The 26974-nt window shown below is 36.2% G+C and overlaps 1 protein-coding gene across 1 annotated transcript in view; it reads right to left on the bottom strand.

Moving 5' to 3' along the window:
* LOC145674857 (uncharacterized) overlaps positions 1-26974 on the bottom strand; it is a 210995-nt gene that overhangs the window by 40406 nt on the left and 143615 nt on the right. The window contains exon 3 of the mRNA XM_081745092.1: positions 10051-10182. Coding sequence (XP_081601218.1) covers positions 10051-10182 — 132 coding nt within the window. The remainder of the gene's footprint in view (positions 1-10050; positions 10183-26974) is intronic.

Genomic DNA, 26974 nt, shown 5'->3' with positions numbered 1-26974 from the left:
ATCAAATTTTCAACGTAGATGAAGTATTTTTTTATTATTATTATTATTTCATTTTGATGGTAGAACTTAGAGAAGGGGAGGGGCGTGGAGAGAAAAGGGTAAATATCTGAAAATGAATAAAGCTTAATAACTCTTGAACCATCCGACCGATCTCGATCAAACTTTCAACATAGATAAGGTTCGGACCTGGCATGTTTTCGTCATTTTACTTTGGCGGCACAGTGTAGGGGAGGGGAAGTGGGACATATGTAAAAAAAAATAAAAACAAAATGACTGTCTTTATGACTTCATCACGCTTAAACCACTCAATCGATCTTAATCAAATTATCAACATAGATGAGGTTCAGACCTGGGGTGGTTTTTGTCATATCCCTTTGACGGTAGAACTTACGATAGGAGGAGGGAAGGGGAGAGATATATAAAAATAAATAAAACTTAATAACTCTTGAATTACCTGACCGATCCCATTCAAATTTTCAGCATAGATGACGTTAGAGCCTTGTTTTTTTTTTTTTTTTTTTTAATATTTTCACTTTGACGGTAGAACCTAGGGGATGGGGAGAGGAAGGGGAGATTAATATATAAAAATAAATAGAACTCAACTCTTGAACCACTCAACCGAACTCAGTCAAATTTTCAACATACATGACATTCGGGCCTGGAAAAATTTTTATCATGCCGTGCCCCGCAACATGGAGAGCGGAGAGGGATATATAAAAATCATCGAATATGACCAATATCAAAGAGCGCTTTAGTAATAGTAGAAACGGAACATATTACTGTTTTTCCTTAATTTAAAACAGCGAAATCGGGGGGCGTCTTAGATTCGAGAACGTCTTAAATTCGAGTAATTATCTAGAAATTCTTAATTAAAGATATTATTAACGTTTTAAACTACTTTGCTAGTCATAAATATTTTTAATTTTGTATCATATTCAATCATTTAGACAACAATAGTGTCCTGCGCTTGCGCAGGATGTGCGGGTTTCCTAGTTAATATAAATAGTGGAAAATATATTTACTCTTTATTGTATCTTTTAGCATTTATATATTTTTCAAAATTTTTGGGTAGACCCGTGCCTACCCGGCCTACCCGCTAAAGCCGCGACTGGTAGTAAGAAATCTTTACATAATATCTTTATGAAAGGAATTGTAATATTTATTTTTACACTCAAAACCAAGTAATATGTTAGGGTATAATAGTATTATACTACATCTGTTCTAAACCTTAACCCTAGAAATAATTTGAGGTCGTCATAGAATGATATGAGGTTTAGAGTGAATGACGCACACACACAGCAATGAAAGAATTTCGGGTTAAGACCCGTCAGGCCCGTATCCAGGGGGGTCTAGGGATGGGGGCCGGGTTCCCCCCTAAATTTTTATTGCCCCCCTAAAATTTTCATGTTAGGCTTGCAAATGAACTATAATACGGTGATAAACTATAATATGGTTGGATCGGGCCCACCCTAACTTCAGCCGCCCCCTCCTACATTTTTGGGCTGGCTACCTGCCTTAGACCCATTCGAAAATGCTTTCAAAATTTCATTTTAACGTCCCAGGATTATGTCATTTAAGCTAAGAGAGAATGATTAAAGGAAGTGAATGAAGATGAAAGAATTGGTGGAATGAGAAAGTGAGATTAAACGAAGACCCGGAGAAAACCTACAGACACGATTGTCCACCTCAAGCTTATTTGGCTAGTGATCGAAGCAGGGACTCCATACATTAGAGGTAAGCGCTATATCACTGAGCCACTGTGTCTTCCCTGAAGCATTTTAATTTCTCTAATGCATAAAGCCTTTTTTTATTTCAAGTGTGCCCCTGCTAGCGCTGCTGTCTATGGATATTTTCCCGTACCTCCCTCAAAAGAGGAGGGACAAGTTTCTGTGACCGACAGCCTTCCAATAGTTGGATGCGGACATGGCTGCCACATTCAATTAATTACTTCATGGGCTTTTCTGTGCGATGTCTTGTTAACCGTTGTAGGTAGCCTACAACCCTCACTCACTATGACCAAACGACTGAATGACAAATTGGCACCACAGCTGAGATCATTCACTTCTTTCTCCAAAGCACAGAGGAGATTTCTTTCCGTAAGAGAGCCGCGGGGGTGTGGCCGAAGTTTGTTTCACATATTTTCCGAGGATACACTTGAAAATAAAAGGTTTTAGTTCATATTTATTTTGGGAATAATACGTGAATAATCTCACTCATCTTCCATGTTAGTGTTCTTCTGTCATGGGTTCAATTTGATGGCGGTACCCCTTGGACAATTAATAGGTTCAAGATATAGGTTACAGTTTTTACATCAAAATAGAATAAAGTGATGCACTAGACACATGCATGCATACATGTTTACCTGTACTTTATGTTTATAAGTGTAGAGTTATAAGTGTGAAACCATTACAAGTACTATAACCTACGTATTTTTTCTGTTATCAAGTGTTTTTTTGCACTATCCTGGTTTATGCACAAATCATCAGTCACTGACGCGCCAGGTCCCTGCTGCGCCCCAGCACTGACTCGCATAGATAACATTCTTACTTTTACTGACCACCTAGCACAAGTTGGTTTGTGCTTCTGCTCAATCATTCTTATGGCTTACTTCTGAATGTGTATTTATATCCGTAAAAGGAAGTCGTCGTAAAGTAAATCTGCACCCATTTTTCATTTCATTTTCTAAATAAACTTTTGTTTTTGTTATAAGTTTAGTGAGAGTATCTAAAAAGAGAAAGAAAAATCAGTAGAGAGCAAGCACGGCATCAATTTTCCAGAGTTGTATTGAGCGCAACGTAAAAGTCTGGAAAGTACCGTATTCTACTACGAAAAAAAATCTCGTACGCATGAGATAACAAGCATCAGATCTGCGCTGATGGAGAAATGAAATTCCATCCCACAACAACTCGTTACGCATCTTGTGATGAGCATGTGTGAACTTTGCAAAGCATGCATTATTGTCCACGGTGATGATAATACACCCTTCACTTCTTCTGTAATGTCAGGAGCCCATCATGAGCCGCATGACTTCAGTGTAAGTTATTGTTTCTGGATTAAAGTGCAAGCTTCACTCTTCTATTTCTTGAAGCATACTGTAGCACTACTTTCTATGTATGGTTCAAGTTTCACCGATCTATGCCACTTGGGAGTGACACAGCATGCAAAACTAACTTTCTCCCTTAAATTTTATACACCGATGTATTTAGCTTTGGTTGGTACAGTACAAGGTTAGCTTAAGAGTCTTCATCCCGGCGAAATTAAAATACCGCTAATTTTACAGTAATTATGTGATATCTTCAAATGGATAAAAGATAATCAAAATGTGGAACAAGAGCGCCCTAGACAATATTATTTTACATAAGAAACCGTTATCACGACTCACTTATCTGCTTTCGATTTCGAACCATTTTGAAAATTGGCATTTATTTTCGCGTTTCTAAACAGCTGAAAACGGAAAGCTGCTAGGTGACTTGTGATAACGGTACCTCGCACAAAATAATATTGTCTAGGGCGCTCTTGTTCCATATTTCAATTATCTTTTATCTATTTGAAGGTATCACATAATTACTGTAAAATTAGCGGTATTTTAATTTCGCCGGGATGAAGACTCTTAAATGATTCATTCGTTTCGACAAGGCTATATTTTCAAAAAATACTACATTTACACACATGAAAGATAAATGAAAAGAACCACACTCTCACCAGGTGGCAGCACGAGTCCATTATCTATCCCAGTTCGTGACTTCTTAACCGTTGAACTTCCTCATCGCTTGATTGGACATATTGGTGAGAATTACCTAGCTTTGTTCCCCTGGCCTCCCAGATCTCTTGATTTAACACCCTGGGACTTCTTCCTGTGGGGGTACGTTAAGGACCTTGTTTACGTATCCCGACTACCGCAATCCTTAGTCGAGCTCAAAGAACGAACGCATCAGTGCTGCAGTGCAGATAATTGACAGGACTATGCTACAAAATGTATTGAATGAGCTCGAGTATCATCTGGACGTGTGTCATGTTACCAAAAGGCCACATATTGAACATTTGTAGAGGGTGAGTTTGTGGTTATTTTCATGTATCTTTCATGTGTGTACATGTAATACTTTTGGAAATATACCCTTTTCAAAATGGATAAATTATTTATGTTAGCCCTGTATTTTAAATGCTTACTTTTTATGGGCACTTGAGTACAAAACAAAGAATTACATATGCTTTACATATCAATAATTACGTGGATCTACATCTTAATTTGGAATCCAAACTATAATAACGCGTTAAAATTTCTATGCTTTCCCAAAGGGAATCGAACCAGGAATCTCGCACACCAAAGACGCATGTGCTAGCCAGATCAGCGGAGGTGGCTATTTGCTAATATTCTATCTAGTATAGCATTGTGTAAGCCATATTCTCTACAATTTTCATATATAATTACCATAATAATGTGTCTCAGTCCAGTAAAATATTCTTAAATTATGCGCCCAGATTTCAACACTGTTTAATCGCTAGCCACATCTTTAAGACAAGAGGCCGCGATAATTCTTTGGGACACAACTTGAGTTCACCTTACTATATTTATAGTTTCTTAATACATAAATATTATTAGCATGGAATATGATTTTCCTTAAGAGCTTACCTTACTAAAAATAATACAAAATTTACCATTTTTCTTTTGCTTGTTTTTCATAAGTGAAAAGAAATAATGAAATGCAAGTTACCACAATCATAGACAATGTTATTCTACAACAGAAAATTTGAACCTGAAGAATCTTCAGTGTTGCCATCCATAGAAATTACAGTGTTGCCAGTAAAACACCCCTTAAAATGCAAGTTAAAACAGCAACTAGAGGAACGATCTTAACTGCATTTGGTTCTGTATCATGTTGTTTTGGTTTCTTGTAAACTACTTTTTGAATAACATTATTATTTAGCTTTAATAACTGTGTGTTAAAACTATTTTGTTTATTACAAACTAAATACATTGTTTAAAAAATAGTTCACAGGAGACCAAAACAACTGGATACGTAAACAAATACAGTTGAGTTCCTTCCTCTACTCACTGCTTTAACTTAGATTTTAGGAGCACTGTTTTTCTGGCAACACTATAATTTCTATGAGTGGCAACACTGAAAATCCTTCAGGTTCATATTTTCTGTTGTAGAATAACTTTATCTATGATTGTGGTAACTTGGATTTCATTTATGAAAAACAAACAAACGAAATTTTGTATTATTTTTAGTAAGGGAGGTTCTTAATTAGCTACGTAGGAACAAAATCATTTGAAATTCATTGAATGTCAAGCACAGTTTGATGCAATTTTCACAGTATCTTCTGAAAATTAATTACAGAATTATTACATAATTCTATCAAGTAAACATAAAGCATGTCTGCGTTGTAGAAGACAAAACCATCTGCAACTGTCATTTAAAAAAAAGAAAGAAAAAAGAAAAGAAAGAAATATCGAAGCAACCAGACTAGCATATTAAATTAAATGCTGTTTCCGACAAAACTGCTGAATTTTTGGAAACAAAATATGTGTAAATACTATCCTTTGGCATAAGAGACCTGGGTTCGGTTCCCAGTGGCAGCTCATGTGGTTCGTATCCTATGCTAAGCTACGGGTCCACATCTCAAATAGCCTCGCTGCTGAAAGGGATTCTAAACTCAAAATCACTGTTACACATTCAGCGAGACAAGAAATCAGCGACACCGATAACAGCGAACGAAGGGATATAGCGACAACTATAGAAGCGTCTTCGAAAATGAAAAATTTATAATTTTCTCTTAAAGAAAAAGATTGTAGTTTTCGAAATTAAATACTAAAGTTAAAGCTGGAAATACTTAAGTTTTTAATTCAGTTCTCTATTTGACACCAGAACCAAATATCCTATAACAGGGCTGTCCAAACCATTTCCTGCGGCCCACAAAGCTTTCATGATTTACGATTGTTATAACTGATAATATTTTAATTTATATTCATTCATTCTTTTAATGTTTCCACTCTTCTTTCGGAATAAGGCATGCATTTAGCGCCTTTATACAACAAAAAGGAGCTGGCATCTACGGCAACACTGGAGTCGGTAATGTAATCATTGCTGAAAGGGACGATTACTTCAATGAACTAATATAAATTTGATCTAGCTTTTTAAATTAGACCTTTTCTTCCTCGAACTTTGCCTAGAAGCCATACCGCGCAAGAAATACACCACTTCTTGTGATAAACACAATTTAGCATACTTTCCAAGTTGCAATCGTCTGACATTAGATTTTGAAAAGAAAGCGTTTAATTTTTCTGAGTTCTGTAGAGACATCGAGAGTATCACGAATGGATTTAATGCGAGATTCTCAGATTTTGACAAACTAAAAAATTACATTGCATTATTTATTAATCCATTGACAATAGACATCGAAGAACATCCTCCAAACTTACAGCTCGAATTTTGTGACCTTCAGGCTGAACCATTCTTTCAGACAAGAACAAGGAAAGGAGTCGATTTTTCAGGCTACTTTCTAACAAACGTTTCCCTAACTTTTGTGAGTTATCGGAAAATAGTGTCAATGTTTGGTAGTACTTATCTGTGTGAAAGTGCGTTTTCCACCATGAAAATTGTAAAGAATCGCTTCGGAAGCTGACTTGCAGATTCTTCTGTTTTACATCTTCTGCGGGTTACATCTTTTACAACAAGAGGAATGGATGTAGATACCCCCAGCCCTTGTAAACGCTGCTAGTCACCCTCATTAGTCACATTGAATAGGTATGTAATATTTCAAATATATTTTTTTATATTTTTCTTCTGTAGTGTTATAATAATAATAATAATAATATTAATAATAATAATAATAATAATAATAATAATAATAATAATAATAATTATTATTATTATTATTATTATTATTATTATTATTATTATTATTATTATTATTATTATTATTATTATTATTATTATTATTATTATTATTATCTGCGGCCCTCCACCTTACTAGTAAAGACGGTTATGGCCCTCAAGCTCATTGTAATTGGACACCACTGTCCTATAAGAACTTGCAGCGAAATATCCTATAATAACTTCTTGACTTTTCTTAAACATATAGGTAAACAAACAAAAGTTTCACGGTATAAATGAATGTGGTAACAAGGAAAAAATAGTTAAACTTCATCTCGTCAGCTCGTATATGCAGGCCTGCAGAGAAGACAACTCTAGTGTGGATGGGTCACAGCTCACTTCACGTCTCCTACTACTGCGCATATTCCTTAAAAAGAAAACTATTTTTTTTAGTTTAACGTCCCACGACTACGCCCATTACACTGTAAAAAAATTTCATAGGTAAATTTACTTAAAAAAAAGGTGGCAATCTGTTTGCCAATCCTCTATGTAAATCATTTTACACCTATATAGTGAAATTACCAATATGAAATGGTGTGAAATTACATTTTTATCAGTAAGAACATCATATTTTCTTATAAATTTACTGTAAATCTGTAAAAACAACAGCAAATTTTGTAATTTAATCTAAGGAAATGTATATTAACTTACAAAATGAAGCGTAAATGATTTTACATTGATGTTTGGTAATTAAATTACAAAAAAAAAATATTCAGTGTAGGCTAAGAGAGATGGCAAGCGAATGATGATGGAAAAATTGGTGAAATGAGAATGTGCGAATAATCGGGAGAATCCCGAGAAAATCCAAGGACACGATGTTGTCAACTACAAAATAAATTGGCCGGGGATTGAACTAGAGACCCGACGCGGCAGATGTAAGCAAGGGCGCCCATGTTGTGGTTACCAAGGGGGGGGGGACAAGTATAAGCGACGTTTCAAATATAATTTCAAATTTTGGTGTAACTAATGTAAAAATTCTATTGGGTTTTCGATATTCCCAAGTACAATTTCCTCTTAGGGGGGCGAGCGCACCACCTTGCCCCCCTGATGGGCGCCCTTGGATGTAAGCGCTACTAAGCCACCGTGCCCCCTTGAACAGGTAGAAAGAAATATAGCTATAAGAGGGTTAAGGGCTGAATAGGTAGCAAGAGATTGAAATTAACCAGGCAGTAATAAGTGAGGTTGATTTAAAATATGGAAGGCCATTTTCACTAACAGCATGTCTCGCTAAATCTCTCGTTAACGCTGTTGCTTTAAACACATTACGTATTGTATTTACGAGAAGCGAACAGTTGAAAGTGTTTGACGTATTAATATTCATGATAGTCCATCAGAAACATACCAGAAGTAACTCTTCCTGTCGCGGAAGACAAGAGCTCAGTGACCTCTGTAGGAGATGCCATCACAACCTGGTGACATGAGCTGCCAAAACACATTAAACGTGTCTACAATAACACATCGAATGATATGTATCTTTTCTTGTTATTGTTGGCTACTTATACATTCCTTTTCCTTCCTATACAATAAACAACTGCTACGAACAATAGTTTTTGCTATGTACATTCTGTGGAGAGAGGTAAAGCCATTTATTTCAAAGAATTGGCTAGTTTTTATCCCTGAGTAGCCTGGTTGAGTTTCCCAAGACTCTTGTTCATAATGACCTTAAGAGTCTTCATCCCGGCGAAATTAAAATACCGCTAATTTTACAGTAATTATGTGATATCTTCAAATAGATAAAAGATAATTGAAATATGGAACAAGAGCGCCCTAGACAATATTATTTTGCGTGAGGTACCGTTATCACAAGTCACCTAGTGGCTTTCCGTTTTCAGCTGTTTAGAAACGCGAAAATAAATGCCGATTTTCAAAATGGCTCGAAATCGAAACAGATAAGTGACGTTGAGTCATCAAACATTTCCTTGAGTCATTTATATGTCATGAGAGTGAAGTGGAGAATATTTATTAAACTATAATACCTGCCCTTATCTATCTATCTATCCTATTCTATAGCCTATAAATAAAAACGAAAGTGACTATGTTGGTTTTAATAATTTTTGAAGCATCCGACCGATCTCGATTAAATTTTCAACATGGATGAGGTTCAGACCTGGGATAGTTTTTATCATTTTACGGTGCAAATTAGGGGAGGGAGAGATATTTGAAAATGATCAAAAATGACTCTTATTAGTGACGAATCCTTAGTTTTCGGTGTCGCTAGATGAACAGTGACACTTCCGATGGTGTTTAAATCCAAATTCAGCCCCTTTATGATCGAAATGAAACATATTCTCGAAGTGCAAAGAACGGGTATTCAGTTAGTAACGAATTAGACAATTAGAGCTTTTAATTAATCTATAGTGTATAATGAACCCTCGGTGAAACTTGAGCCATACAGTATCCTATAGAAAACAACAGGATGAAGCATGTGATTAGAAGAACAAAAAAGCTGTACTTTTATACAGAAACAAAAAGTTACGCTCAAGTCACTGCAACTCATGATTCTCTTTGACTTACAGAAGGAGTGAAATGATTCTAAAAGGGTGTGTGTGTGTGATCATTACGGACAGCCGATCGCCCCCATCGCTCTGCAACGTGCTCCCATGCTGCTCACAAAGTTAGTAACAAATTGTTGTATGGAATTCCATAACTCCACCAATATGGTTGACAATCATTTGATAGACCTTAGTGCATAACACCCCACATATGCTTTATTAGATTCATGTCTGTAGAGCGGGCAGGCCAGTCTATTCACCAAAGTAAGTAAGGAATGTAAGTATTGAAACGTTTTATGGTAAAGTATTTCCTGTCATTTATTGTGTAAATGCTAAAACGTTTTGTTGTAAATTATTGATATTACCTTCATACTTTCTCTATAAGTATTGACAAGTTTGTTCTAAAATTACCTTATTATTTTCTAAATACTAACCAATTTCGTTTTATGTGCATGTACAGAAAATTTTTGTTGTAAAACACTTACTTGTAATTTTCTGTGCAAGTACAGAGAAGTTTGGTTGTAAAATAATATTATTACCTTTCATGTGTAAGTTCTGAAAAGGTAATAGTAGAATATTAACGATGCCTTTTTATTTCCTTCACTATTTTGAAAGCTATTGGAAAATTAATCTACAACCTTAATACAAAATGTTATGAACGTTAACGTAACTATACTTACGACCTAGGCACGTGTGTCTTCTGTACTGTAAAAATCCCTCATTACATTGGCATTTTCCATCGATGCAGCTACTGTTTCCAACTTTGAGAGAACATTGCTCATCTAGTAGGCAGTCGAATCCTAGAAGCGTTGCTGCAGAAGAAGCAAACAATTTGAGAATTTATTTTATTTTTTTCATAAAATAAAAAGTAACTAATTTAAAATAAATACATATGTACCATATAGTTGAAGCTCTGTGCGTGAGAACGATATAATACAGTCCGTTTAACCGAATTTCGATTAACCAAATTTACGGGTTAACCGAATTGCTGAGTTACTTTTATTGAAATAGACACCAATATTCAACATAGTATTTATTTCGGTCTAATAATTATTATTTATCAAATAATAATTATAATATTATATTTATATATTAAATAATAATAATCAAACATAAAAATTCGGTCTAATAATTACTATGTATAATATTATGGAATAAGTTCATTGTTAGGATGTGTTGGTTGAACTCATCCATTCAACTAACCCCGTCTATTTTTAACATACGAACTACACTGTGCTGTAAAGGACAAGAGACGCCTCCTAATTGAGATTTGTGTACAATCATATACACAGTATTGTATATCAAATATTTTTTATTCTGATTTAACCGAATTTTTGAGTAACAGAAGCATCATCAGCAGGGCCCGGATCTTGACAAGTCAACTTTTTGCTGTTACGCATAGAACAAGGCAAGTTCAAATGAAAACGTTATCCATCAACTATAGGGTCTAAAAATATAGTTTTTTAGGGTCAACTTTTGGTCACTTTTTGTCGTTTTGAAATTTCAGGTCACTTTTTAATATTTTAAGGTAATTTTTAGGTCACTTATGATCTTTTTATTTTTTTTTCTTCTACATAAGGAAATCTTGAAATGAACACGATTTACGAATGTGTAAAAGACGCAGTTGAATAATCTCTTTTCTTGCTTCCTGACTGTTGGGGTGGAAAAACTGCATTCTTAACAAGCTATTGAAAACTAAACTGTAGGTGGTTAACGAAAAGAGGGTAGGGGTAGGTGGCCAAACAGATAGTTTTGGGTTGTTGACCACAAAGAATGTGATCACGTGAATAACTAAAAATAGATTAGAAGGCGTACAAGGATTTTAAACAGGTTTTTATCTATTATTCTCATGTAGTTTACACTTGCGAACTTTTATTCCTAGTTTCCTAGTTTCAACTCCGGAGTGAACTGATGCTTTCAATACTTACAATGCCGTACAATGGACTGATCAATAGAAATAAATTATCAATGGACTGCAATTAACTGAAACAAAACTTTTTGAATATGAGTGAGAAATGTTAATTAAAAAACCAATGGATATTAAAAAATGTCAGTGTTTAACGAAATAAACGTTTAAGAAAACGCAAGTTTTAAGGTCAATTTTTGTGAATTTTAGTGTCATTTTATAGGTCACTTTTTAGAAAATTTTAGGTCAACAAGATCCGTGCCCTGATCATCAGCATAGGTGCCGACTTTTAAGTTCTTCAATGGGTGCTCAGGCATCGGCATTAACATAATATATATATATATATATATATATATATATATATATATATATATATATATATAGAGAGAGAGAGAGAGAGAGAGAGAGAGAGAGAGAGATAGTAGATGCAATAGAGCAGGGGTTCCTAAATTCTTCTTGAGAGGCGAGAAAAAAGACTATCAAGAACTACTGAAATCAAATGAGCCCTGAAATTATATTTAACTTTCAAAGGCTTAAAAACAAACAAACTAACCAACAAACAAACCAACAAACAAAAGATTTTCTAAACTTTGTACTGAACAAAAATCCTAAACATTAAGGTTTTGTTTCTAAATTTCAAACGTGTTTAACAATATTGGTCAAAATAAGGAGACGGAAAATTATTAAAATAATAATGATAACAGTCAAACCTTAAGAACATTTTAGGGTAATTTGAATAGTCGACGCCTATGCAGGCACGTAGCCAAGGGGGGTCCGGGCTGTCCGAGCCCACTTCGAAACCAGAAATGATAAAATTTAAGGAAGGATGAAACAAAAAGAAACGAGAAAAAGAAGAATCCGCTACATCACGCGTTTGATTACTCTTTCTTATGAGGAGCTTTGAGTGGAGGAAACAGAGGGAAAGGGGGTCAAGTTAAAAATTGATATTATTTTAACGGAGTTAATATTCCAACGGAGCATTCCCAATTCCATCTAGCTCTATGCTAATGCCCCCTTCCTCCCACCATTACGAAATCCTAGTTAAACGAACCAATACATGTTGCCAGTAAAATAGTTTAGAATGATCGAGCCTCTGGTGAATAACCAGAAAATTTCATGTCACGGACCCCCCATTACGAAATCTTGGCTACGTTCCTGCGCCTATGATGATCAGTCCTTGAAATTCGGTGAAACAGGATTCTAGTGTATTAGTTTTATTTTTTCTAATATTTTAGACGTTTTATAAGACAAAAATTTGAAGAATAATATGATTTGTGTGTGTGTGTGTGTGCTTCCCACGGCTATGCTCTGTAGGTTAAAGAAGACGCAAGATTGATGAAAGTGGGTCGTCATAAAGGAATTTGCTAAATGAGGATGTCGGAAAGAAAAAGGAAGTGTTCGAGTAAACTCACGGACACAATACTGCCACAGACGCAAATCCCGGGCGGATGAGGGAGACATGTCCTCTCCAATCTTGGAACTGAGGGGGACCGTCCTCCCAACAATCTGATTTGAAATGTGTTTTTGGGGAGAAATTTGATGATTTTTGTCCGATTACCACAAAGGAACGTAAGATGAAATTGATGTCCCCCAGAATAAGCACCAAGTCTGCCCGCCTCTCAACGTTGAAGGCAGCTCTGTTCCTCTGATCCTCCACAACAGTGTATTTCAATTTCATAAATATTTTGAATATCGCAATAGTGGAGGATCCAAGGGGGGCTATAGGGGCTATAGACCTCCTTGACGCTCAGGTATACACTGGATAAAATGGGCTTCAATCCTGCTTTACACTGGATAAAACGTTAAAATATGGTTTAGACTCTCTTGATCATATCCTGGATCCGCCCCTGTGTATATATAAACAGGGCCGGATCCGGTTGCACCAATAACTACCAAAATAACCGATCATACTAAAACTCATCAAAGTGACATGTGACAATATTCTTTACACCTGACAAAAGTGATGCATAGAACGGAGAAATATATTTTCAAGATGGCCGCAAGTGGAATGCAGGACAAAAATGTTCTCCTCTCCTCCGCCTTGTTTTCTTTCTTACTTTGAAAATGTTATATTGTTTTGCTTGGTGAATCCTTTTCCTTCAACCTTCAGAAAATCAACTCATACTATTGCTTTTACAAAGCTCTGCTTTCTTTTAAGCCCCAAACGGAAACATGATGGCAGAAAGTTTTTGAATGTGTTGCTATTTTCACTGCTAGCTTCTCGTTTTAGATAGTGTATATTTACAATTAAGGGGGGTGCACGTGCACCTTTGCACCTCCTCTAAATCCGGCCCTATATATATATATATATATATATATATATATATATCTGAGAACGATCTTACCCGTCACCTTACCCCCCAATGTTGAAGACAAATTTGCGCCGCTGCACAGACATTCATATAGTCTGATACCAAACCAGAAACTGTGCACTAGAGATGAGCGCTGAGCCAGCCAGCATGACGCTTAAAACGGATTGGCTAGCTCAGTTAAATACCTTTCAAACCTTATTGTACGATTGAAGTGAAATTCTTGAATAGTGCACTAAAATACAGAAATGTCCTTAAAGGTGGAAAATCGAAATAATTTAAAGAAAATACCCAAATCTGAACTTGACATTTCCTTTCTGCTTTACACTATCAACTAAGGAATTTCAAGAAGAAGTTTACATTCTGACGGACTCTCATTCTCGATATGTGTTGAACTTATAACGGAAAATTGTTTTGTAAGTAAACTGCTTAATCCAACGTAAAATTTTCAGTTACGAGAAGGCAAGAAAGACACAAAAGCGTAGTGACATTGAGCTGACCGCATTTATCAAAATTATTAACCTTATGAAAATCCCTTCAAAGTCCTTTTACTTACTTACTTCAAAGTTGAGACATAGGTAAATCGCTTTTTCTTCCTGTTATATATATGACAGCAATATCATCTTTTCGATAATCATAATCATAAGAAAAGATTAAGGGGGCACGGTGGCTCAGTGACATGATACACGTTCATGTCTGGTCTGCGGGGTCCCTGGTTTGATCCCAGCTCGCGCCAAGTGAACTTCGTGGTGGATAAACAACCGTGTTGTGGGTTTTCTCGAGGTTCTCCTGTTTCCTCCCACTTTCTTCGTTCCACCATTTTCATTCACTGTTTCCTTAACATGGGCAGAAACGATTTGTAAATGTGTAAATGGTAAGCTGTAAAAATATTAGAACACTGTTTAGAAGTGATTTCTCGTAGAACTCACTGGACACATTAGAAGTTCAGGTACATTTTGAACACTCTTAGGACAGTTCCTCTTAACCACTCTTACGGTGCATTCTAGTCACTTTTTTGTTCACTGATTGAACACTTTAGGATATTTTTGAATATGTTTAAGAAATGGCCAAAAGATTAGGGAGGCGCTCGAGTCGAGCCGAGACAGAATTTTCCTGACAAAATTCGAGTCGAGGCACAGCTCTTCCAATAGAAAAATATATATTTTTCGAGTCGAGACATCACTTTTACAGCACATTTTCGAGACGAGACAGTCTCAAATCTTGTCTCGTGTGCATCCCTACAAAAGATTGGTTCTAGAAAATTTTCAAATTATGTTCAGACAGTTATTAAAGGTTTGGAATGTGAGATTACTGTACGCGAGCCCCATTGAGGATAGCGAATCTGGCTTCGCGCGAGCCCAAACAACCCCTGATTGCAAAAATTGCTATCTTGTTCGGACTCACTGTCCTCAAAGCTTGCAATTTATTGCACAATCTCATTAACCTCATTCATCTCGAGCTTGGGATCGTTAAAAGAACTCATAGTAAGGGTATTCATTACAGCGAAATTAAACTACCGCTAATTTTAGAGTTTTTCTGTAATATCTTCAAAATAAATAAAAAATATTGGAAAAGCAGAAACGTAGTGAACTAGACAATACGATTTTGCATGTGATACCGTTATCACAACTCATCTATCTGCTTTCGATTTGCAACTGTAAATAAATTTAGCATTTTTTTGCGGATTCTGTAAATAGCGGCATACCCAAAGCAGATAGGTGAATTGTGATAAAGGTATCACATGCAAAATCGTATTGTCTAGTTCACTACGTTTCTGCTTTCCGAATATTTTTATTTGTTTTGAAGATATTACAGAAAAACTCTAAAATTAGCGATAGTTTAATTTCGCTGTAGTGAAGACCCTTAACTAATTAGATTGGGACATTTCCTGCTGTTCTAACGCCTAGAGCGCACATGATAGGTCCACGGAATACTGGTAGGTTTGCACTTATACAAAGCAAAACGTTGGGACAATCATGTTATATGCCTTTTACGAGGGGAGTAGAGGTGGCAGAAGTTAACCGATAGTGGTCATTTTACCGTAATAATGCAATATAAGTCTTTGTAATTAAGAGCGAATCATAGTCACCTAATTGATAAAAAGAAACTGAGACAAAATATATGCAACTGAAATAGTATGCAGGCTACGTATAGGATTTTGTCTGCCTGTCACCGTTATGAGATTATGTTGAATGCACTGTTTAATAATGTGGAGACTAAATTTCAATAATCGTATTAATAGTCCCAACTTTATGAATAAACATGAAAGTAGCAACATCATAAAGTCTCGACAGAGGCAAGTCGGGACCCTGGTCATTTTCTGCAAAATTGGAACGAGTGGTAATCTTAGGTACCGGGTTCGATTCCCGGTAGGGTAGCCTAGAAGTTTGAGCACATTACAGATGTCCGGACTCTACTTTAAACTGTGGGTCCATGTCTTATACAATAGCCTCGACCATGAAAAGGGGTGCTAAACTCCAACTAACCACACTGTAAAATATAAAACACTATTTAAACACTTTTAGTACAGATGTTGAGAGGAAAATTGCTGAAATGGTGTTTATAAAGTGTGCTTTGCGTGTCCAAAAGCGTTCATTCTTCGAAAACAGTACCTAATATAACATATTAAAACATTTCTTCCCGGCAAACAGTTCGAAAACAAAATGCTCACATACATTTTGCATATTTTGTACATACATCTGGGACATACTTGGACAACACAGTATCTACAAGGATGGAAAATGTGTCATCTGGAGGTATTCAAAGAGTGTCGGTAATGTGTACTGTGTCCTAGTGTATCAAAAAGTAGTTTCTGTATTTTTTGTAGTGTAGAATTCTATCTGCCTGCTGCTGTTATAAGGTTTCCTCTAATGTTGAATGCACTGTTTAATAATGTGGTAACTGATTTCCAATACGCATATTAAGGTTATTTTAAAGGGACAAGTTTTTCCGATAGATGTCACTACAGTCTTCGTATCCCTCTCATGTATTTTTTACCTTTGACGAAAATTCACGATTTCTCTTACAAATTTCAACCTAGAGATTTCAAATTTTTCGAGAAGAAACTTCATAACCTATCGAAGACAACAATCTGTGCCGATTTTTTAATTTAGAATTTTCTTCATTGTTGAAATGGCTTGTTTGTTGAAAGGAATATCCAAAACTTTAACAATATAACTTTTTCAACAATGAAGAAAATTATAAATAAGAAATCGGCACGGATTGTTGCCTTCGATAGGTTATGAAGTTCCCTCTCCGAAAATTTGAAATCTCTAGGTTGAAATTTGAAAGAGAAATTGTAAATTTTCGTGAAAGGTTAAAAATATATGAAATAGATACGAAGACTGTAGTGACATCTATTGACAAAACTTGTCCCTTTACACCAACCTTAATAGTCACCAACTTCATGAATAACCTTGAAAGTAGGAATATTATAAAGTCCCTACAGAGGCACGTCTAGAACCGGGACATTTTCTACGAAATTGGGACTGTCCCGGCAAAATTTTGGGACGGTTGGTAACCCTACGTACCGGGTTCGACTCCCGGTAGGGGAGTCAAATTTGAGCACATTACAGATGTCCGGCTTCCATTTTAAACTTTGGGTCTACGTCTTGCACTATTGTCTAAAGTGTTTCTAAACTCGAACTAACCAGATAGGAATTTACGCTCGCTCTGGCTTATTATTTAATTTTGTAGGATTCCGCTCAATTGTTAAGCTTTGAGCCCGAGTGAACGGTGAACATCTCCGGTGCATTTTATCTTCTCAAATTGTTGCAAGCACTTACCGGAGACAGTAGAATACTCGTTATGATAATAATATAGAAAGAGAGAGAATAAAACCTACCATTGCTGATTCACAACTTGACTTATTTATTCCAGTCAATTCATTAATCGTGACCAAACTTGCACATGGGATGTTAAAGCAACGGTTTTCTCTTTGGATACTAAACAAGGCATTGGAGAGAATTAGTTATGCTATTTTCATATCTAAATGTACTGTTATAAAGGATTTAAAAAAGGTAACGTGCGAAGTTCTGGCAATTAGAAAACCTTACTTGTCATTCCAAAGTTAATTATCAATAAAAATATATCCCTTAAGCATACGATACGTAAAGCATAAACCTATATTCGTGGTACTTCACTTAGATACATTGAAAGCTTTAATTCGTGTTAATACCATTCCAAGGTGTCTTTATGTTAATAGACGATAATTTTAGTGTGTCTTCTATAAACAATTCAGAAGGGGAAAAAAAACAGTATATGCATCAACGTAATTATAGTGTTCACTCATTACTGTCATGCTGGTATGCATTAACGTGTTGGTATTCATAAAAATCAAAACATATTGTAAAATCATGCCAATTGATAAATGTGGATAGCTTAAGTCCTCATCCCGACGAAATTGATATACCGCTAATTTTACAGTAATTATGTGATATCTTCAAATAGCTAAAAAGATAATCGAAATTTGGAACAAGAGCGCCCTAGACAATATTATTTTACATGAGAAACCGTTATCACGACTCACTTATCTGCTTTCGATTTCGAACCATTTTGAAAATCGGCATTTATTTTCGCGTTTCTACACGCGGCTGAAAACGGAAAGCCACTAGATGATTTGTGATAACGGTACCTCACGCAACATAATATTGTCTAGGGCGCTCTTGTTCCACATTTCAATTATCTTTTATCTATTTGAAGATATCACATAATTACTGTAAAATTAGCGGTATTTTAATTTTGCTGGGATGCGCATTGTATATGGAAGAAATCCCGATATATTACGGTTTGCTTTGGCTATGTTTACGTTACGCCGGTTTTAACCTATGCGGTTGGGGTAGCAGTTGGTCAATCGCCGCGTTTTCTAACTACATTAAGTCAAATGAGCATTTGTTTTTTTTTGCGAGCGGTCCTGGGTTCGATTCCCAGTAGGGCACCTAGCCGAAAAAGCGTAAAAAGCTTTTTCAGGCCAGCCCTCCTCAGTGAGGTTTTCCAGGGTTTTCCTCATTCATACCAGACAAATGTCTGGATTGTACCTAACATACAGGTCCCAGGTCGCTTCCTTCCTTCCACAATCCTTTCTCCCTTCCTTTTCCTCGGATAGTTTGATCGGCCAGGGACGTCATCCCTCATATGTGACGAGTTAAGATGGTCATAGATGCTGAAAACCCAGAAATCTCATTCCTAATCCTAATTCTAATCAAATCCTAATCCTAATCCTAATCCTAAAAGCGGTTGAGTGCTTTTATCCACGGCGGTTCGGATCTTCAATCGTCGCGGTCTGAAAATCCAACCGCTGGTAGTTACGATCCGCGGTGCTTGGTCGGCTCCTGTTTACATTGTATCATATATGACTTTTTATCCACAGAGGTTCGGATAGCGCCGGAAACTTTTCTTCACTCAATTTAATCTAGAAAACGCGACGGTTGAACAACCACATGCATAGATTGAGGTGAAGAGAGTACTAACAGTTGTGTCACTTGCAATGGTGGTGATACAGTAAGTCAATTGCAATGTTACCGAATTACTTAGTAGAGTTTTGTAATTCGATGAAATTGACCCAGTAGCTCTTTCTCATTTGTACAACGTGGGGCTTGGCGGCGCTTTGGGGCGGTTGGAGAGCCGAACCACTGTGTTTAAAAGGTTCTATGTGTCAAGAGAAATCACCCAACCGCTGCGGATCCTAACTACTACCAGTCAATTTTTAGACCGAGGCTGTTTGAGATCAGCACCGCCCCGAGTAAAACAACTTATTTTACTCAATGTAGCTAGAAAACGCTACGGTTGAGCAACCGCGTATATAAAACCAGTCTTTTATACAATACTGGAAAGTTTATTTACGAATCCTTATTAAAACCAAAGTATAGGTAGGTTAAGCGTTTTCCTTTTTGTTTTTCATTTGATTTCTCTAAAAAGAAAATCAACCGCAAGAAAAATAAATCATGTACGATATACATAACTCATCCCATCTTGACCATGTATCATATACGATATACTTAACTCATCCTATCTTGACCATATATCATATACGATGTACTGAACTCATACGATCTTGACCATATATCACATACGATATACTGAACTGACCCGATCTTGACAATGTATCATATACGATATACTGAACTGACCCGATCTTGACAATGTATCCTATACGATATACTGAACTCACATGATTTTGACCATGTATCATATACGATATACTGAGCTCATCCTATCTTGACCATGTATCATATACAATATACTGAACTCATCCCATCTTGACCATGTATTATATACGATATACTGAACTCATCCTATCTTGACCATGTATCATATACGATATACTGAACTCATCCGATCTTGACCATGTATCATATACAATATACTGAACTCATCCTATCTTGACCTTGTATTATATACGATATATTGAACTCATACGATTTGACCATGCATCGTATACGATATACTGAACTCATCCGATCTTGACCATGTATCATATACGATATACTGAACTCACATGATTTTGACAATGTATCATATACAATATACTGAACTCATACGATCTTGACCACGTATCATATACGATATACAGAGCTCCTCCGATCCTGTTCATATATCATCCTGACGTACCACAAGCTTCAGAATTCCAGGACTACATGATTGAGACATGGGTAGATAAGAATGTTGCTCACTATCATTCTTTTCTAGAGTTTTTATATATAGACAATAACTTGTAATTATTATTTCTCGGACGCGAAAAGACACTTACTGTATCTGCATTGGGATTAGAATCTCGTAAATAGAATTACTCTTTCACAAGTCCATGTTTCAGATAATCTGAACCAAACTTTCTGTTCAGTATGTTCTTTTTGTAATGATAAATGTATAGTCTCCGTAGGTTCACATGTTATTAATTGCAGTCTGTATACAGTATATTTGTTTCAATTCTCCATTGCGAAGAAGCTTGCTAATTGTACTTATTTCTTTCTTGCAGAAAGTTGTGGAACCAGAACCATGACAATGGAGACGGAACGACCAATCACGCTGAAGCATTTGATTCCAAAATCGAGAAAGCAACGGAATATCCACTTGAACATATAGGGGAAAAAAAAATACCCAAATTTCGGATAAGTTTTAAATTCCGAATACCGCGAAATTTCTATTTATGTGAGTTCGCACGGTGGTGAGAAAATTTGTAGGTGAAACTTGCAACTCTATCACGTGATCAGTTTGGGTTTGGTTCATGAAACGAAAAGACTGTCATTGTAATATATATATATATATATATATATATATATATATATATATATATATATATATATATATATATATATATGTTATATAACCTTGAAAATTTTTGTATTATTATTTTCAACTTAATATCACAGCTGAAAGATATGTAACTGAAATCTTTGTGGTAGAATTTGTCCTATGTAAAAATGAAGTTAGTATACGCGCCGACTTTGGGGGGGGGGGAGGCAGGACACTTTTGGCCCCTGCAATATTTAAAGGTGGGGTCCTCGCCACCCCCCCCCAATCTAATCCGGTCGAGCAAGAGTTAACAAAGAGGAACAAGAATTTCTGTCGTAAACTTCATCGTGCCTTTAATTCAACATTAGGAACAGCCCGTCGCATGAGGACCAGATGAACGTAACTCCAAAAATGCGGTTTTCGTTTTCTTCATGTTTGGACATAATTTTGAAAGCCTCATTTGGTGTAAATGAAACGTAACCCTATCTGTTGTCCTTGTCAATCATCTGTTGTAATGTAGCTCAATTACCATCTTATTAAAGACACATCTTTCTAAATAAACAAAAAAAAAAAAGTCCTCTCTCTGTAAACTTACGAAAATGGAGTTACGTTCCTCTGGTTAGCATGCGACGAGCCTTATTCGATAGAAAACGCCGTTTTCAAAATGATGTTTAATAGATAGGGGCGCGAGTTTTTCGCACTAAGAATTTGAAAATTTCCCGTTTCGTTTTTCAAATTTCGCGTTTTGTCGCATTTTCCAAATAAAGTTTCGCATTTTGTAGCTCTTGATGGAAAAGATACTCCCTGACATTTTTACAATTATTCCTTTTATTGATAGATCACTACAGAAATAAACCATTAATTACCTAATAACAAAATTGACTGAATATTTCACTTGACATTGTAAATTTAACTTATAGAAAATTATATTTTTTTAAAATCAAACTGAAGGAAAATCAGTAACTAAACTTACTATGAGTAGGAAAGTTTGCGATGGTGATAGCTAACGCTGAACATGTTCTGTATAGCCGTGTCCGAATCACCCAAAATGCACCATTCATGCCAAGTTCTACCGTTCCATCAGAGGAAAACTGGCGTTTTTAAATCAATGAAAATGTATTTTTTTTTTAAAAAAATCGCGTTATTTCGCGTATTGTTAGAAATTTCGCGCAAAACTGCCAATTTCGCGTTTTGTCGCGCAAACGGAAACCAATGAAAATACACACAGAATGTCATAAAATGTCAAGAAACTGCAAATTATTTAATTCTGACGTATTTCGTTTTATCGCGCATTGCGATAAGCTCGTGCCTCTATTAATAGAGCACTGAAGTTTCAACCAACACTCTGGGAGCACTGATATGACAAGTGAAGATCAATGCAGCGTGAATTTTGCATCGGAGTAGCAGACTGAGATCTGGTGGCAGAGGAGGCTTCATGAAGCAGTTGATAGAAAACGGCTGAATATGACGATGATATATTTATTCATTATTTGGACCCTCCCTCCCAATATTTTCTTCAAGATGGCGCCTGTGACTGTTAGATTAACGGAGACGATGATTGAGGCGGGAGAAAGATGATGGAAGAGTTGATAGAATAATGAAGTGGAAGGAAACGGGAGTACATCAAGAAACAAGGGCGCCGATCCTGGGGGACCTAGGGGCCCCGGGCCCCCCAAAGCTCATGTGGACCCCTCATTGTATTTGTAAATTTACAATATTTGGCATAATTTGAATGCAATTTGTCTTAAAATCCTCATATATGCTTTCTGCATCTGAATGTCCCCCCCCCCAAATTTACAGAGAAATCGGTGCCGTTGCCAAGAAACCCCAAGATATTGTCCACCACAAACTTACTTGGCCGGGGGATCGAACTAGAGACCCCACGCAACAGAGTTAAGTGCTCTATCACTAAGTTACCGTGCCCCACATGTTCTGTGTAAACTAAGTTTTTTTGGGGGGAGAGTATTTGGTCTAGGAATTAATTCGTGAGGTTTTTAATAAAAATTGAAGCTTTATTTCAAAAACAAAGTAAATGAATACGTTAACAAAAATATTGTCCATCGCTAGCCACTACTTTCTCCCATCTTTCAGGCAATTTACGGATTCCGTGTCGAAAGAATTCCTCATCTTTTGACGCAATCTAATCAAACATCCATTTTTCGATATTTTCTGAAGAAGTGAACCGCTGTCCAATCAAATCGTTATTCATGCAATCGATCAAGTAGTAGTCAGACGGAGCAGTGTCTGGTGAATATCGCGGGTGGAGTAACACTTTCCATCCGACATTTTCCAAATAGGTTTTGACCGGTTTTGCGACATGTGGTCGAGCGTTATCATCTTGATAAATAAGTTTATTATGCCTGTTATTCCATTCTGGTCGTTTTCAGGCCAGAGCTTGCTTAATTGTTGTCGATAGCGGTGTCCATTAATAGTTTCACCAAGTTTCAGAAGTTCATAGTACACCACATGTTTCAAATCCCACCATATATACAGCATAACCTTTGCACAATGAATATCTCGTTTCGGTTGTGAAGGACCTGGTTCACCTTGCTTCACCCAGGCCATTTTTCGTTTAGGATTCTCGTAATGAATCCACTTCTCATCACCAGTTACAATTCGATGCAAAAATCCCTTCCTTTTCTGTCTTTGAAGCAGCAATTCGCAAACGGTTTCTCTTCTTTCAACGTCTTCTTTTCAATTCATGTGAAACCCAATAAGACATCTTTTGAATCATTCCTATGGCTTTGAGACGTTTGGAAACTGTTGTTTGCTCAACTCCAAATGCTTCTGCAAGTTCGTCCTGCGTTTGACACGGATCCTGATCAAGCAATGCTCTCAATTCTTCATCTTCAAATTCTTTTGGCTGTCCAAATTGCTTTTGGTCTTCCAAGCTGAAATCACCACCTTTAAACCGTGCAAACCACTTCTGACACGTTCGCTCAGCTAGAGCATGGTCACCAAACACTTCCACTAAAATATGATGACTTGCGGTAGCACTTTTCTTCATGTTAAAGCAATGAAGAATAACTCCCCGCAAAAACACTTTATCAGGCACAAAATGCGCCATTTTCAGTTGAAGAAAAAATGTTGTTGTTTCCGCTTCAAGCAACTGACATATACTAAACAAGATGCTCAATGACAGTAGTTTTCAACGCATGTTTGGATCAACGAAACTATGGGACAATAAGCTAGTTACGCCATCTTTTGTAAAACCGCACGAATAGACCAAATATGTTTCAGATATCTCGAGAAAACCGATGCCATGATGATTGTGAAAAGCAGCGAAGCAGTAAAATGCAGTGAAAAGCAAAAAAAAAAAAAAAAAAAAAAGTTATTAAAGCAAAAAAAAAAAAAAAAGCTTTTAAACTGCCGAAATCCACTTTCGAAAATTATTTTTACTGAAAATAAGGAAAGCCTGTAGACGACCAATTTTACGCGAGGAATATGAAGCAGAGTTAATTAAATATTGCAAAGTTATGGACAAGAGGTATTTTGGATCCGATTTGCAGACATCAGAGAACTTGCCTACCTAATAGGTCTACGAAGTAAAGTTAAAACCATCTTTCTCAGTAGAAAGTGAAATCGACAGTACCAGACCATATGTTTTTTAAAAAAAGAAATCGACGAGTATAGACACTTATGTCGAATGCAAGCATCACTAAAATTGTTATGGTTAAATTGAGGTAAATTAATAATAGGTCTATTATTTTCGTCCAGTAGAAAAATTTTGGGGAGGGCCAGCTTTGCTTCTAGGGGAGCCTGGCCCTCCCTGCCCCCCCCCCTCGAGTTCCGCCTATGTGTACATTGTTTGCAATGATCAAGAATAAAGTTGAATCTATTAAATATGATCCTACCCGATTCTATAACGTTGACGAAACAGGAATTACTGTGGTTCAAGGCATAAGTTCTAAAGTTATGCCTTTGAAAGGAAAGAAATCAGTTTCCTCAATTTCGTCACTGGAAAGAGATTCTCTTATAACTATGGTAACTTGCACAGGTGCATGTGGCCATTATTTGCTCGAAAAAAATATGAGGGAAGGGCTTCTAAACAGCACATCACCTGGTTCAATAGCCATGTGTCATCCCTTGGGATGAATTCAGCTTCACAAAAGCTTGTTCTTTTACTTCAGGGTAATTTCGCGCATAGGCCCTACTCGTAATTTGGAAGTCATCGCCTTACCAAGAGTCAATGGTGTGAAGATTTTGAGTTTACCACCTCACACTAATAGTAAACTTCAATTAGTTCATTCCTCATTTGTGGGACCATTCAAAAGATTTTAATCACAGAAACTTGAAAACTGGCTATGAAAAAGCAAGTATTTTCTATATGTGATTAAAGAGCATCGACACATCATCTCAGATCTCTTTTTTAGACCTCGATATTCCAAGTAAAGTCTTTCCAGCCTTAGAACAAAGTAGACGTAAACAAAGCTAAATGTATTACTCCGCGGCTCACACGTGCTTCGGCAGCGAGAAACGTGAACAGCAAGATCGTCTGCTAGCTTACTGTCGACGCATAATTTCCAAAGCTTAAGGCTACAGCTGGTTGGTAAATAATAGTTAACGCACTGACTACTGCTATGTTGGAAATGTGTATTTTCTTAAATCATTATATAAACCATATTGCCTTTGTTGCTGTTGTCCTTTTTTTGTGTTTTATAACACGAGACGAAAATGGATTACTGTCACACACCGTCGCCATGAAACCTTGCCTTCTACAATAATTTTAAATGAGTGGGGTAGGCGCGCGAACGCATACTCATGCGCAGTAAATACTATATGTCCAAATAGAGGTGAGGTTGAAATAAAGCTACATCTGTTGTTAAATATTATATTTATTGCGTTTCTTATCACAAAATGCAGGATAAATTCAGATATCTTTATTCGAAATTATTTTACTAGGGATTATATTGCGGTAGGATACTAGTGAAATAAGACCAACAACCAATCACTGGTCATCGACCCACTGGTAGTCAGGTGGGTTTGTTTACATCTACTTTTTTCTAAGGCTGGAAAAAGAAATTGTCCTTCACCATAAGCCTCTTGTAATTCAACGTGAACAAAACAAAACAAAGAGGCACATACCAGTAGAGGAATGGGTCATGGGTCAATTGGGTCACGGCTTTTGACCGGGTCATTTGAGTGTGAGTCTTATTTCTCAGACACGGTCTGATTCAGTGACTCACACGTAGGTGGTGACTCGGAAACAGCTCAGTAGTATTATTGCAGAGTTATTTAGTAGATTTACGATGTTCAGTATTCGAGCTGGATTTGTTTGATCCCCAGTGTGACATTTTCATTATGATTAGAGATCGGATGTTAGGTAAAATGCCTATTTTTTAATATTAAAGATATAATCAAAAATAACGTTTTAAAGTTTATATACGAAGTTATAGTTTCAATTTAAGCTAATTTTATTTTGCCTATTCTGCCTATTCCGCCCTTTCCTGCCTAAATAATTGCTTTAGTGCCTAATGTCGCCTATTCTATACATTTTCTTCAAAATAAAACTTTATTGAGAAAAATATCAGTATTTCAAGAAAGGATTCTGCCCCTTCCGAGAAAAATAAGTGCTGTTTGTAGTGACAGGAAGCCGTAAAATTTTGGACTGGTCTGTGTACTGATAAAGTGCTGTATAAAATGTATTTACCAAATATACATGGAATACATGTCAAGATTCGTTTCTATATATGCAATGAAAGAAGATATTAACGAGCAGGTATGTTTCTATATTCTTTTGAACGTTATCTGTGACTTGGATTCATTTTTTAACTGTATAGAGTATTTATCTTCATTAATTCGAGTTACATTTTAGTGCCTATTTTACTGCCCATTTTTTTTTTAATTTTAAGTGCCTAATTGCCTGCCTATTTTCCAGGTTTTTAATCCCTAAACATCTGGTCTCTAATTATGATATCATGTCTTGAAATATTTTATGATTATTTGTCTTCTTATTCTGAAAAATGATATTGTGTATTTGAACATTTGCTATCAAAAAGGTTTCAATAAAACATTATTTTGACTCAATGGTATCTTTCATTTTGTGAAGTTCTGCTAAAGCAGGTAGAAGGTAGAGCAATCGCACACGGGAATCATTTTCTCTCACTACCAACTTTGTTACAAAATTTCCAGCTATAACATAATATGATACAAAATACT

This window comes from Thermobia domestica, chromosome 18 (genome assembly GCF_964235325.1).
Source record: "Thermobia domestica chromosome 18, izTheDome1.hap1.1, whole genome shotgun sequence".
In the NCBI taxonomy this organism is placed as follows: Eukaryota; Metazoa; Arthropoda; class Insecta; order Zygentoma; family Lepismatidae; genus Thermobia; species Thermobia domestica.
Note: the sequence above shows the minus strand (reverse complement) of the source record. Positions and strands in the feature narration are given on the sequence as shown.